The sequence below is a fragment of the Boleophthalmus pectinirostris genome, unplaced genomic scaffold (assembly GCF_026225935.1).
Source record: "Boleophthalmus pectinirostris isolate CB_2022bp ecotype Guang Dong unplaced genomic scaffold, ASM2622593v1 HiC_scaffold_19, whole genome shotgun sequence".
In the NCBI taxonomy this organism is placed as follows: Eukaryota; Metazoa; Chordata; class Actinopteri; order Gobiiformes; family Gobiidae; genus Boleophthalmus; species Boleophthalmus pectinirostris.
Genome location: NW_026571140.1, coordinates 21,043,357 through 21,057,300, shown reverse-complemented (window position 1 = coordinate 21,057,300; position 13,944 = coordinate 21,043,357). Strand labels below are relative to the sequence as shown.

The 13,944-nt window shown below is 38.0% G+C and overlaps 1 protein-coding gene across 2 annotated transcripts in view; it reads left to right on the top strand.

Annotated features, from left to right (window-relative positions):
* The first annotated feature begins 2,104 nt into the window (after nucleotides 1-2,104).
* The window catches only part of tcf12 (transcription factor 12), a 43,341-nt gene continuing 31,501 nt past the window's right edge, over nucleotides 2,105-13,944 (top strand). Inside the window, exons 1-5 of one of the 2 annotated variants that reach the window (XM_020941375.2) lie at nucleotides 2,105-2,274; nucleotides 2,973-3,061; nucleotides 3,515-3,587; nucleotides 8,497-8,570; nucleotides 12,239-12,341. In XM_020941375.2, the coding sequence (XP_020797034.1) occupies nucleotides 2,990-3,061; nucleotides 3,515-3,587; nucleotides 8,497-8,570; nucleotides 12,239-12,341 (322 nt within the window). In that variant the 5' untranslated portion in view covers nucleotides 2,105-2,274; nucleotides 2,973-2,989. The remainder of the gene's footprint in view (nucleotides 2,275-2,972; nucleotides 3,062-3,514; nucleotides 3,588-8,496; nucleotides 8,571-12,238; nucleotides 12,342-13,944) is intronic. The other variant, XM_055154603.1, reaches the window with a different exon arrangement.

Sequence of the window (13,944 nt, the reverse complement as noted above, 5' to 3'; positions counted from 1 at the left end):
GTTCTCCAATCGTGCTAATAATTGTCAGTATCAGGACGTATTGGTTAATGACATGCCTCTTTTCAACTGTTTCAGTTTATATTGGTACAGCCTGCACTCTTAATGTTTTAACCTCCTAGGACCCGAACTCTTGCATGGCATGCTTTATTGATTTCTCTTTGTTATTTGGGCTGACTGGAACCTGATGAGTGCAAAAACAAAGAATTATATTTTCATTACATTTTTCTATTTATATGTCCACATATGATATATAAAACATTCATTTTATGTTTTAATCGTTTTGATGGAACACAATGAAGTCACAAATGAATAATGATTTGCAAAAAGTATTTAGTAAGTGCCTGAACAACCCAAAATGTGGATGCCAGGTCCTGGGAGGCTACAAAATGTACTATCCCTGTGTCGCTAATGCCTTAACCTGCAAACAGGACACATACATGTTTTTCTCATTCTCATAATATGGGCAGCACAGGCCTCGTGTGAAAGAACCTCCAGAATTCCCTCACTGAGCTGCAGAGGCTGCAATAGCACTGCTTCATGATTGGTTACAGCAGGGGCTGGGGTTTAGAAAGTGAGGATTCGGATCCTTTTAGGTTTAAACCAACTGGATTGCAGCATTGAAGCAGGCAACCCAAATGAGAGATCGGATAATCCTCTTGAGAACAAAAATAGGCCTACGAACTGGGACATCGATCATGTCCAATGAATGTAACAACCCTATGCATAGGCCTAATCAAAATAATGTTTACAATTAATCGCCAATAACCCCTAAAGCCTATAGTTTTTTGTCCCCTATTGTGCATCTGTTCGCCGTGACGTGTGTTTGTCCAACAGGTGGCAGTCTGGATTTAACAAAACTAACAGATGTGCCGCAGCAAACGCGTCTCCAACACGAGAAAAATCTGTCAATTAAAATTTAGATTAGGCTGAATATTTTCATCACATTTGGGGAGTTTAAGAATATATATGCGAAACTGACCTGATTTAATTCATTGTAATGTAACTACCTACTACTACTACTACTAATACTACTACTACTACTACTACTACTACTACTACAAATAATAATAATAATAATAATAATAATAATAATAATAATAAAAATAAGAAGAAGAAGAAGAAGAAGAAGAAGAAGAAGAAGAAGAAGAAACTTAGGCCATAATGGACAATTTTTTATTTATTTTTATTTTTTTCTTCTTTTTTTTTTTTTTTTTTTTTTGACTATTATAGAGACAAATTTATTTCCATTCATATAGTCTAGTAGTCTGGTCCAAGGGTTCAATGTATAGGTTGGCTTTGAACAGCGCGGAGGAAAAAGTAGTTCCTTCAGAAGCTTATTGCGCTGCATGTATCCACTGTGATGTCTATCGCTTTGTTTATTTTTATCGCCAACAACAGTAAGCGACCTGCCTGCGTTCCCTGTTGGATGTACGATTTAATATCTTATTAAAGTCTAAATACGTCTATGCTGTAGCCGATGTGTTAAGTTGTGACAGATGATGGTGACTTAAACACACCTGTGGACGTAGCCTCCGGGAGCCTGATTTGTTTACATAATACATTTTTAGTGGTTTAATAAATGCCAATTATGCAATATGCATTGCACTATAGCATAGAATGATTTACTATGGTATTATGCAGGATTCAGGATTTATTTTTTAAGTCATAAAGTCAGACCAGATCAGATTGATCCTCGAATAATAATAATAAAAAAAACATGTTTTTGTTCTGGACTGTTAAGCACCATGCCACCAGATCTGCGCCAGTAATTAAGTTATCTTGCCTTTACTGCCTGTAGCTACATATACAGGTTGTTATCTGCCTAAAGATACGTAGTTCTTTATGGCCTTGAGAAATGCATTTTATCTTTGCTCTCCAAACCGCTGATGCGCTCACTCCTGATAACACGTGCAGCAGGTGTAGTGGTCACGGCGGTGCCTCGGACAGTCCGTGCGCACGCGTGCACGCACTGTAGGCTGAGTCCCGCAGCATCCCGCTGTGCACAGTCTCCGCACATCCCAGTCTGCACAGCCCAGTCTGCGTGTGGGACTTTCATGTCACCGTCTCAGCGGAGGGATACAATAACCACTGTCATCGTGGTGCTGAGGCTTTCGCAAACCAAAAATGTCTGCCTAAGGGGAACTCGTTATTGATATATAGAGGATAATTTCCTTGATATTACCACTTAAATCCACATTTTCCTGAATTGAGCTTTATTCAAGAAAGAGAAGCATCATCAGATCACCCTAGTTGGATTTTGTGTGTCGGACTAAGGTAAAAAATCTGTGGGAGTTTGCAAAAAGCTTTCAGACCAGTGAAAGAAGTTAGGAGTTGGGGGATCCATCACTGGACTCTATAAATTGTCGATCAGTTTTTGTTTGTGCTGCATTTTTGTGTTTTGTTTTATTAATATAATGTGCAGTTTTCTATTGTATCGCTTGCAGTCGATTTTGCACGGCATGTCCGTATCTCCGCTACGAAAGGCTGCAGTCTGCCTTTTAAGCCTGAAAAGAAACAGAACTGCGGCTAGTGCTAGATGCTAACCCCGCTAAAAGGGACCCCATCATCTTTATTCTGACAAGATTTGACACTCAAATCATTGACATTATGCTGGTTAACAACACCTTCTTAAGAGACTTACAAACATGTGTTACTAGAGATACAGTCAGTGCTGCTCATGAGGACATTGTTACCGCAATACGCGCTGATGCGGCTCTCTCTATAACACGTCTTATCTGCTGATTAATCGACGCAATTAGCGCATAAATAAAAAAGAAAACAAGACATGTATGTACAGTTTATTTAAATGTCATGCAGAAGTGCTGTCACCTAAAACATAAAACACCAATGCCAAGTATACTTTACTGATTATCGTGCGTTCTTCATTCATAACAAATGCTCATGACAGTCGTATCTTGTAGCACACGCGGAATGGACCAGTTCATTTGTGACCGAATAGCGGTGTTTTTCAGGTTTCTAGACGGACACAATGAATCCTCAGCAGCGGATTGCCGCTCTCGGAACAGACAAGGAGTTAAGTGACCTGCTGGACTTCAGTGCGGTAGGGCGCTCTTCACACTTCTCTGTAGTGATGGGGTAAAGGGGCAATTAATGAACTCACCAAAGTATTCTTCCAGTGCAAATGATATTATAGGGCACGTAATAAGATACAGACATTATGATGCATTATAAAGTGTTGTAATAATTATGTCTGTTATTAACTTCCTCCAAAAGATTTTTTAAATTTAATTCTATTATTATATATTAATTATCTTATTGCTTTAGTTATTATTGCTTTTATATTTTATTTTTGCCATTTGGCCTACCATTATCAATTTATGAGCACACCATTAAAAACACCCTGTTCACATCCTGTCAGTGTTGGAACATGGGGTAGTAAGGTGTCGTTTAGTCTATTCTGTAAGCTATAATTTAAATCAAAACTTGAATGCAAACCGTTTTGTGCTCTTAAAAGGTTTTGGTTATTAACTTACATATTTACTTACGATTACAGATGTTCTCGCCACCTGTAAATGGAGGGAAAAACAGGCCTACAACACTGGGAAGCAGCCAGTTCAGTACATCAGGTAGGAACTTGTTGTCCCATGTCTAAAAACGTACAGGTCCTTTAATTTGGTTTCGTCGATCTATTAAAACACACTTACACATTTAAAGTTGCTTATGTAGAGAGTTACATGATTCTTTCCCATCTCTTTGTGGGAAGTCTTTCACACCTGGCTCTCAAAACCTGTGTGTTCATCTTGGATTGTAATGCAGAGCTCTAGTAATGACTTGGTGCAGGAGTTGTGTCTGTAAATTGACACCTTGTATTGATCCAGTTACCACTATAGCAATGAAGGGAATGGACAGAACATTCCCTTATCTGTCAAAATGTCAGTTAAAACAGTTGTTTAATGAGGGTCTTCAGGTCAAACAATCATTCAAAAAGGTTATAACTACATTCTTGGCAATTACAGATGTTTCATTTAGGCCTATTGTCTGTTAAAGCAGTATAGGTGTTCTATAGTGAGATTTCTCGAAACACAGTGTAGTCATTTTTTCTAATTAATGTTTTAGGTTTGGCTGACGACCAAGTTCTTTGTGTAGCTGTTTGTTTGGGCTTGTTTCACTGCGTCTTTGCTATTGGTGTTTTTGGTGTTTTTTTGTTTTTTGTTTTTTTTTGCATTTGACTGAACTTTAGACCATATTTACATGTATGTTTTGATGTTGGTTTTGTTGTGTTTATGCTGTCTGTGTTGGGATCACTTCCTATAGCTATAAATGGATATTAACGCAAAACTTCTTTTGTCTGGTGCGCTGCTGGAGTAAGTCAACAATCAAGCATTATGTTGGTTTTATGAAAGCATGTTTTGTGTTCATTCACAAAGCACTGTTGTCTTTAGTTGGCTGTGAAACCAAAGACTCTGAGTAGAAGCTGAACAACAAGACTGAAGCCACATTAGACTTGAGATTCAATGTTAGAAGAGATCTTACTCCTACTTAATGTATTTTGAGCTTTCAGTGCAGAATTCAGTCTGAAATCTAGTGTGGAGCCTATATGCTGTTTTTAATATACATTAGTGCTGTGTGCATTAAATGACTTGGAATAGCAATAAAAACTTTTTGTTTGCCTTGGCTTGAGGTTTGTTATTGATCATCACTAATGTGTAACCGCTGCAGACCCAGACCCAATAAGCCTCATTAATCAAGTACAGGACTGATTATTAGGCAGAAGGTCATCTACATAATTTTCCACTTTTGATGGTGCAGTTTTTAATGTTTTAGTTTTCATGTCTAAAATGTGCAATTGCATGTGAGAGTATTTTTGTAACTGTTGCATTTGCTCAATAATAAAAGCATATCCTTCCTCTATTGGTCTGTCTCCCCATAGTCCTTCCATATAATTGGGCATCTTAACATTTTCATAGAGAACTCACCATGTAATTAATGTGTCTTTTTCTGACTTAGAGTTAACAAAATATTCACATGTGACTAACAAAGCCAACGTAAATGCTCCACTGTCAGTGAACCATGAAGTTCAATCTGGGGCACAGATGTGATCCATGTTTATTTATTTATTTTTTTTATTGTATTGTTTTACATTTTTCATTTGTTACAATTAGTTATTTAACCCTGGTTATGAATGTGATTGGACCAGATTGTTTCTGCAGTCGATGAAAGATGGCACAGATTCTAGACTGGAAAAAAAAAGTGTGGAACCATTTGGTCACCAAACTTAACAGATCAAAATGATCACTGTGAGGTAGGGAAGTGACATGCTATTTTGCTCTTCTATTGAACCATCTTGTGATGGGAGGACACAAAGGAGTTGGGATGGAGATCCTAATTGGTGGAGCTTCAGTTTTATGTGTGGTTAACATATCTCTCATTACATATTACTTTCACTGCTATCACTGGGAGCGTCCTGCTAACTCTGATGTCCTGGCTCATGATCACCGGGCCTTGGTTCATATGGGGTAATGATATTGGGGCACAATATTATAACATAAAACACATGTAGACTTAAAACATATGCTTCACAAAGAAACAAACAAACAAAAAAACACCCCCCCGCTCCCCTGTGCCTTAAGACACAGAGGTTGGCAAATACTTATAAAAGACTAGTTGAGCTTACTCCTCTCCACAGCTGTATAGAGCAGTTATCCAAGAACTCTTACAGCCACAAATTATGCTAAAAATAAAGCATTCCATTGTAGAATATGCAGTGATAGTGCCACCAACCTGCACACAACCAGGTTGGTGGCACAGCACACGCCGGCACACACCTGATGTGCAACATGTAAATGGCATCGCCAACACCTAATAGAGAGAGACTCACAGAAGCCTTTTTGAAATGTTTAGCTATTGCCTACAGCACTGTGGAATGAGCCTCAACATACCAAAATATCCACTCAAATGAACTAATCGTTCTAAAAAAGATTTGAAAAACAGATGTGCAAATGAATTCTTTTGAATAGTTTAATATAGCTTTTCATTCACAAACTGAATGCAGTTATTTTTTGATTCATCATCTTTACATACTTTTGCAACTGATGATGATTTTCGATGTCCTGTCCTGTAAACCCAAATTAGACACATACTATTATTGTGGTTAAATAATTTTTATAATACAGTATCAGAACAAAATGATCTAGGAGTAAACCCATTATTGAGTCAAGCACAGAAGTGTGTCTCCTAATCCCCCGACTCGTCATGCTGCATGTGGTCCTGTGTCTCTAATCTTCGAGGTGGGGAAGAGGCACCTCCATAAGTGATAGTGAACATAAGGCAAGTGACTGTGCAGACACAAGTGTGGAAATTGCCGGGAATGAGAGTTTGGATTATTGCATCTCAGCTGGGCACAGCTCGATAATTGAGCCGGAGTGGGACTGGCAAGACCCTTCAGATGTGTGCCAGAGGAAGAGGGATGGGAAAAAATAGCCAAAGTGCCTCTGACCGAGATTCATCACTGCTTCTCTCCAGCTGTGTTGATGATGCAGGTTTGATGAGGCCATTGACTCTTCAGTGAAGCCGCCACTGAATGAGCACTGCTAAATAGAGGATTTTCATTTAGTGCCATGTAGTGTTTTGTTTTGTTCTATCTGGAGTGAAGCTTGTCAGCGACATCCAAACTTAACAAATGTAGGCATAAACCAGACAGAACATAGTATTTTGTTAAATTTTTACAAAACATTTTGAGAGCACATGCAAATTTTGATACAAAAATTATTCCAATGTCATAACAGAAAAAAATCTTCATCCCTCCTTTTTCTTTTTTTTTTTTTTAACCATGTGATTGTATACTTCTTTCTGAAAAACATCGGTGAAGCTCAAGTGTGTTAGCCGTTTATTTCTTATTGACAAACCTGCTCTTAATACCATTATAATACAATTATTCCCCCATAATTGTTGCTTGTATGTCCAGTGGGTTCTGTTACATTAACCTTGACCTAATCAAGCCAAATGTGAGGACACTGTAAATATTTCATTCAGAATGTTACTATATTTAAATAAAATTTTTATACAACAAAATCAAAAGCTCATAATATTCTGTGATGCTATTTTGAATATTTTTATTAACACTTGAGTGCTTGGTAAGAATAGCATTATACCATTATCTTTATCCTAATCATTTAATGCAGATTCACATAGTTAGATTAGCTTTTGCTTTGAATTGCTTATAAACAATATGTGTTGGAATACAGTATTACCACAGAGAAGCTTTGTTCTTTTTTCATTAGCCGTGCGTTAGAGCCAGTCCATTTGTGTGTTTTGTTTAGCTCTGTGTCAGTGAGTAATCTTGTTGTGTTGCTGCCTGCGCTCGAAGAAGAGAGAGGGCCCTTGAGCCCCGATAGGAGATGGTAATCAGACGAGATGACAGCCACTGGCCCATAGAATAAACAGTCTCACTATTGTTACATTTGCTGTGTAGTGGTCTCATATAGTGTTGGCTAAACTAACATTTGAGCAACAAGCAGCTTATACTAACAAACAACAATCTAAACATTTCAGTAAAGCAAAGTTACATGATTTTTGTATGTAACTGACTTTAGGCTTATGAGTACAGTTTGATCAAAGGTTTCACAACATAATTTTACCTTGTAAGAAATTAACAATGTATAGTCTCATGACTTTTCCATTCACTTAAAGCAACTTTACAAGCTAAAGAAATGTGTTATCACTTTAAAATGAAACATTGTGTAACTGTAGTTACTCTATGTTTTAAACAACAGTTGTGTATTATAAATCTGTTACTTTTATGTAATTTAAATTGTAGAATAGGTATTGCTTTTCTTGAATTAGATCAGAAGTGGTACAATCAATAACTTGGGACATGTTAATGCTTTACCCTCCATGCAATTTTGTTTGCTTAGTGGCTATGACTATAACTTGAAGAATTGAAGCATCAAACATTTTATACACTGTATGGGATAAATTCGATTGAGAAAATTGCATATGCCAGATGGTCTGTCTCTGTTGTTGGGTTAAGGTTATTGGTTTTTGTATTTCACTTTGACTTTTGAGAAATAGAGGGAGAATTAGTTTTATACATTTTTGTTCCTCAGCTGTTTGTAATAAATCATTGCCAGATCATGGAAATGTTGTTTATTGTTCGAAGCTATCTCAACAACAATGAACAAGATATGGATAGCGCAGTTAAAAATAGAAAAATCCAAAACTTTTTTAAAAATGAAATCAAAGATATCCATACAGATACAGGATAGATGAAGGTGTATCTGGCATTGTTGTATATTTGAATGTGTTGTTAAAGCCCGGGGTCAACTTCTGGAAAGGAAAGCACTATCTTCTTCCTCCTCCCATGTTAGCATGTACATTCATAATCCTCTGGGGATGTCTTGATTGTTTCAATGTCAAGTTTGTAACTAAGCAGCAGCTTTTTTGTAAATATAATGCCATTTATTTGTATGGGAGAGGGTGGGCATGCTTTAAGAGGCGCTCCAGACTGAGTGAGTTGTGCGTGTCTTTTTTTGACAGGTCTGGAAGAACGAGCCAACCAAGCGTCCTGGGCCCCAGGTGGCGAGTCCAGTCCCTCGTATGACTCCTCCCGGGTAAGACGACCCTCAACTTAACGCCAGTGAATGGCCTTTCTGCTCCACAACATATCATTTAACACTCATATCATCAAAGCACTGTGTTTTAGATTCACCTGTTAATCAGTCATGCACTCTATCCTCTAATAGAGCCACTATTCTGAGGCCGAAAGCACTGTTGATTTTTTGTGATTATCACACTGCCTGGTGCTGCACCAGATTTTTACTGTCTTAAGACATTTTCCAGCAGTCTAAACTTATTTCTCACTTGCCTAACACATCCCAGTATCAGTATTATTTTATTCTCTAAGTTTCATTTATGAATATATTTATTAATATTTTCACAAAATAATGTAAAAACAGTGACCTACAACAACGCTGCCTAACCTAGTGGATGATCTGTCCATCATAGGATCCATCCAAAGGTTTAAATCCTTCCCTATTATAAACAGGAATTGGTTTAATAACACAACCTTCGTGTTGTATAAAACACCAGTAACTACAACAGCAGTGATCACTGACATCCACTGAACTGGAATGGACAACAATACATCTTTTGATATAACTATGGCCTGAAAAGTGGAGTGAAAAAGCTAGCCTCCCATCCAATTCTTAACGGGATTTATCTTGGAGAAGCATTATATTAACTGTTGGCAAGATCCTATAAGAAAGGAATTAGGTAGAATTTCCCGTTACTTCTCCCCTAAAGTAATTGCGTTAATAACTGCATTACTGGGCGATGAAAGTAATTACCAAATAAAGTAAAATTTAAATTACAAAAAATCCTCAAAAAATACACCCCAGTTGCTTTTTCCAAAAGCAGTTAGCATGGCTAGTAAATCCTCTTTGCTAGCACTTACAGCACCATTCCTATCCATCTTTTCTGCAGTCCTTATATTCTCTGCTATGACTTTATAAGTACGACAGAGCACACTTCCTGGTTCTTGGACAATAAAATGCAAACTGCACTCAGGCGGTCTCATAACTACTTTAAGAGCTACCTTGTCAAAACTGAAGCAACAGCAAAAAAAAAGTGATAACATACATTATTTAAAAAAAGATATAGAACATTTTTCTGTATAAATATATTGTATTAATATTATATCCACCTATACATTGTATTATTTTATTATACTGTTTTAGTTTGTTACTGTTCCAACCTTTTGCATGAATGATGAAGCATATAACATTACATTATAATTTATGACTGCAATCAATCATAACAACTTCCCTTTGTAAAATGCACTGATTTTGGCGCAGGTCTGCGAGTGCCTGTTTAAACTCAGTTGTTTGTTTAGCTGGGATCATTTCACTGTGAGCGTGAGCAAGTGTGAACAGCACTGCCTGTTTGTTTGCGCCTCACACGTTGGTTGTTCTCGATGCCCTGTATGAATTTCATTTAATGTCACTCTCCTGTCACTTTCCATTAGAATTCAGTTAAATGTCAGAGCCACTCGGGCCGCATTACCTTGTTTATTTCTTGGTGCCCTTCCCGAATGAACATCTACAGGCTATGGTAACACAGGCAGCTTGATTTGAATTATAAGACAGAGACGCTTGAGATATCTTTGCTCCAGGTGCATATAAATGAATGTTTCTGACATTGCAAGGCACAGCATCAGCCAGCAGACAGCTGTTTGCACCTCCATAAGGCGTGCACACATACGCGCACATGCCACTCAGACACAGCTGCACACGCCGACTGATTTGTACAGTCCCTTACACCCAGGCAGGGAGAACACGGGCAGTTTAGAAACATGTTTCTTCGAATATTTATGTTATATAGATTATATTAGTGGAGTGTTCAATTACATACATAGAAATTTTGATTAGTTTAATTTTCAGCTTCATATATGAAACCTGGATTTTTCTGGACACAATTCAAATACAGCATGTATGATCACAATTTATTTGTACATCTACTGCCTGACAACTAGGAACAGTAGTACATCAGTGCTTAAGCACTAGCTCTTGTCAGCTACAAAGAGACTGGAGCCCTCCCTGAGCTTGTTTGAGCCGGTGAGCTGTAAGTTTGTGATCAGTGGGCTGTGAAGAGTCCCAAGCCCGTCGCGCTGACCTTGGCTCTCAGCCAGAGTCTGTATCCTGGGCAGCTGTAGCTGTAGGCTGGTGGTCTGACAGGCACACCCCCACTTCCCTAGCGCCTTGCCCCAACTTGATTCTCGACCTCAAGTGCATCCATCATGGTCAAATCATCATGTCCCAGGCTAACACACGCAGTCACTGGTTCACCTGGGACGAGTACATGAAGGAAATGCTGGCTTTAAACAGTCTGTCGACTGATGGAGGATGAGGCATGTGCTCTTGGCCACATGCTGCCTGTGTTAGCTGTCACTTATTTAGCCACTAGTGCTCTTCAGCCCTGTGGCCCAGTGACACTGTGTGTTAGGATCCCACACAGATGTAGGCCAGTTTAAATGCTGGAAGCTGTTTCCATTGATACTTTTACAACCAAGACAGAGTACCACATTGGTTCCCTGAAGTCAAATTTAAAGAGAAAACTATCACTAATATAAAATAATCATTACAAGTACTACATTATTACTCATTACTTATCTTACCTTATTTTGATATGAAATAAGATAAAATGATAAATAAATAATAAATAATAATTAAAAGACAGTGGTCTAAAAAGATGCATTGGTTTTCCCTGTTGACTACTGTTGTTATTGACTCTGCTCATAGTGTGATTAACAGTGTGCGCGGTCTGGCAGAGACACAATAGTGAACCTCTCAGGTTTTCCTCAATGCAGCACAACACTGCCTTTGAAATTACTCAAACAAACAGAAAAGATAGATAATAGAGAAAGGTTTACTTTTCACATCAAACTGAATGCATAGGACATCAGTCAGTAGCTATACATGAGCCCCTTTGCTGTTTCGTCCCACTGGTGAACGTTAATGTAGTTTACGAAAATGTATTTTACTGGAGCACAGGGGGATTTTCACAGGGCTTGGGATTAGCACAGTAACAGAGTATCTTTTATTACACGGGACCCTGAGTTTTCCAAAACCATACTGTGACCGTTATTTAGACCTAAGCCCCTCCAGCTGATAACCGTCATAAAAGGGCCCTGGTAAGCTGCAGGAGAAAAGGCAATTTTTTAAGCTGCAGGTAACTGGAAATGATGTGGGCATCCTCCTCTGTTTCTGAAACTTCCATTGCTTCTGTCTGTGTACTGCTGTCTTTCATCTTTGTGTGTGAACAAAACATACAATCTAGTTGGCATTAATTAAATTTTTTTTTTACATAGATCAACTCTTGTGATCACAGTATTAGACATTCAATTGAGATGATGATCTATAAGAGAAATCTGACCTATTTGTTACAATGCAGGAAACAATATGCTCAAAATGTAGATAAATATAAAAAAAAAAAACAACGCAGATTTGAAATTATACATGCATATTGATAAATAACTTTAAACATGATAATTGAGTAAAATATAAAAATAACATTTGTATGATCATATTTACAGTCATTATTGTGTTATATGTTTGCTTTATGGACATCTTAATTTTTTTGTTAAGTCTTCTTAGTACATTGGACCAGTTTTTTTGACAAAGCCGCCCAGTGGTGCTTTCCTCTGTAGTAATTATCAGTATACCAAAGCACTCAATTAGGAGTTGTCCAGTAATGTGCTTAATATTCTGATCTCTTCCCCCAGGGTTTCACTGACAGCACTCATTACGGCGATCATTTGAGTGACAGTCGATTAGTGCCCCATGAAGGATTGTCCCCAACACCTTTTATGAGCTCCAGCATAATGGGTAAGTGATTCACACCAGCTCACCCCACACATGTCCTTTGGTGCTGGGAAGACAGTCAGGGAAAAATAGTCTACTGGGGTTAAGGCATATGCATCTGGGAGCGCTGTCTCCTACTGTCTCCATATATTCCTACTACCCCTCCCCATTCCCCCTCCTCCTCCCGCGATGACCCTGCTCGGGGCGAGAATTCACGGCCATCACTACAGCTTTCTGTCATAGAGAGAAGCTGTCCCCTGGATTTTCAGACAGCTTATAGCAACTTGTACTAAAAAGGTAGAAAGTAGTAAATCTGACACAAGATATATACAATTTTTATATTGTTTTATTACTTTTTTGTAATTACTTATATATACTGAAACCAGAATTTGGTAAAAAGTTATATTCAAAAGAGTAGTTTATTGTTTGATTTATTAATTTATGTTTTTTCTTAGTTTTTTAAGTTAAGTTAACCTTTTTCTCTAGTTAACTTAGACATGATGTAATAATTACCATGAGGTGGGTTGATATGCAGTGATACTAGATACTAGAAACACAATTTTCTCTTGAGTGCCCACATGTCTCAATATACTAAGTATATAGTATATTGACTTTGTGCGTGGTCCGAAAATAAAAGCGGAGTTTAGCCTATACAACTGTGTGATCTCATATATCATGTTTAAGAAGAACAAAATGTTGCTGAGTGCTTTTGTTACAGCAAGCACCTGCGTATTTTCAGAAACATACTCATCCCACCCGTAAGATCTTTCTTTCCAATGTCCTCTAACACAAAAGATGCTGGGTAAGCCAAAGTGATTCGATGACGTATTTGAATATTAAGTGCAGGTCTAGTTCCGGAGAATGACCTTACCAACATCCTTAGTTGGATGTTCAGATTTATCCACATTCAGTGCTCTTCCTGCCTCTTATTCAAAGTACTGTTCCTTTTGGGAAGTTCCCAGTTCATAACCTTAATGGCAAGGAGTCTTTATGTGTTTACTTTTGTTTACTATTTGTGAGTACTTTTCCTGTTAAAGTCAGTGTTATAATCTTCTGTATTAACCTGGTATCAGTGTTTAAATGTTAGTTGAAAAGTAGTAAAGATTTGCATTGTCTTTGCTTGTAAAATAAACAGTGCATTTTTAAACTGGTGTAAGAACACAAACAGATTAGACCACTTCCGCTGAACGCATACATAGGTCATATCCTTTTCTCAAGAGAGTCCTGATGTCTATGGACCTACAAATGAAAAATGGTGTTGCTGAATGCCAGGAAAACATGACAGCTCACTGCCCCCCAAAGGACAATCCACTTTGTGTGTGCGTGTGTGTGTGTATTTGGGGCTGATCTGATTGGCTCTCTTGTGTCCAAGGTTGTCCCTCTTGGTCCACAATCTTCTTACTACTATACACGTCACCCAGTGCATGCCACAGAGGTGGGAGGCACATGATTGTGTTGTTAGATTTTACTGCAGACAAACACACCCTTTCCCGGCATGGGAACCTTCAATGATTATGGCTACGACTATGATGTAGTTAGTTGTGGTTGTATTTTGTATCTTGTACATTTTAACGCTCACTGTGGTAAGCTGTTTGTGGTTAAAAGAGAACCCAGATTTTATGTGCAA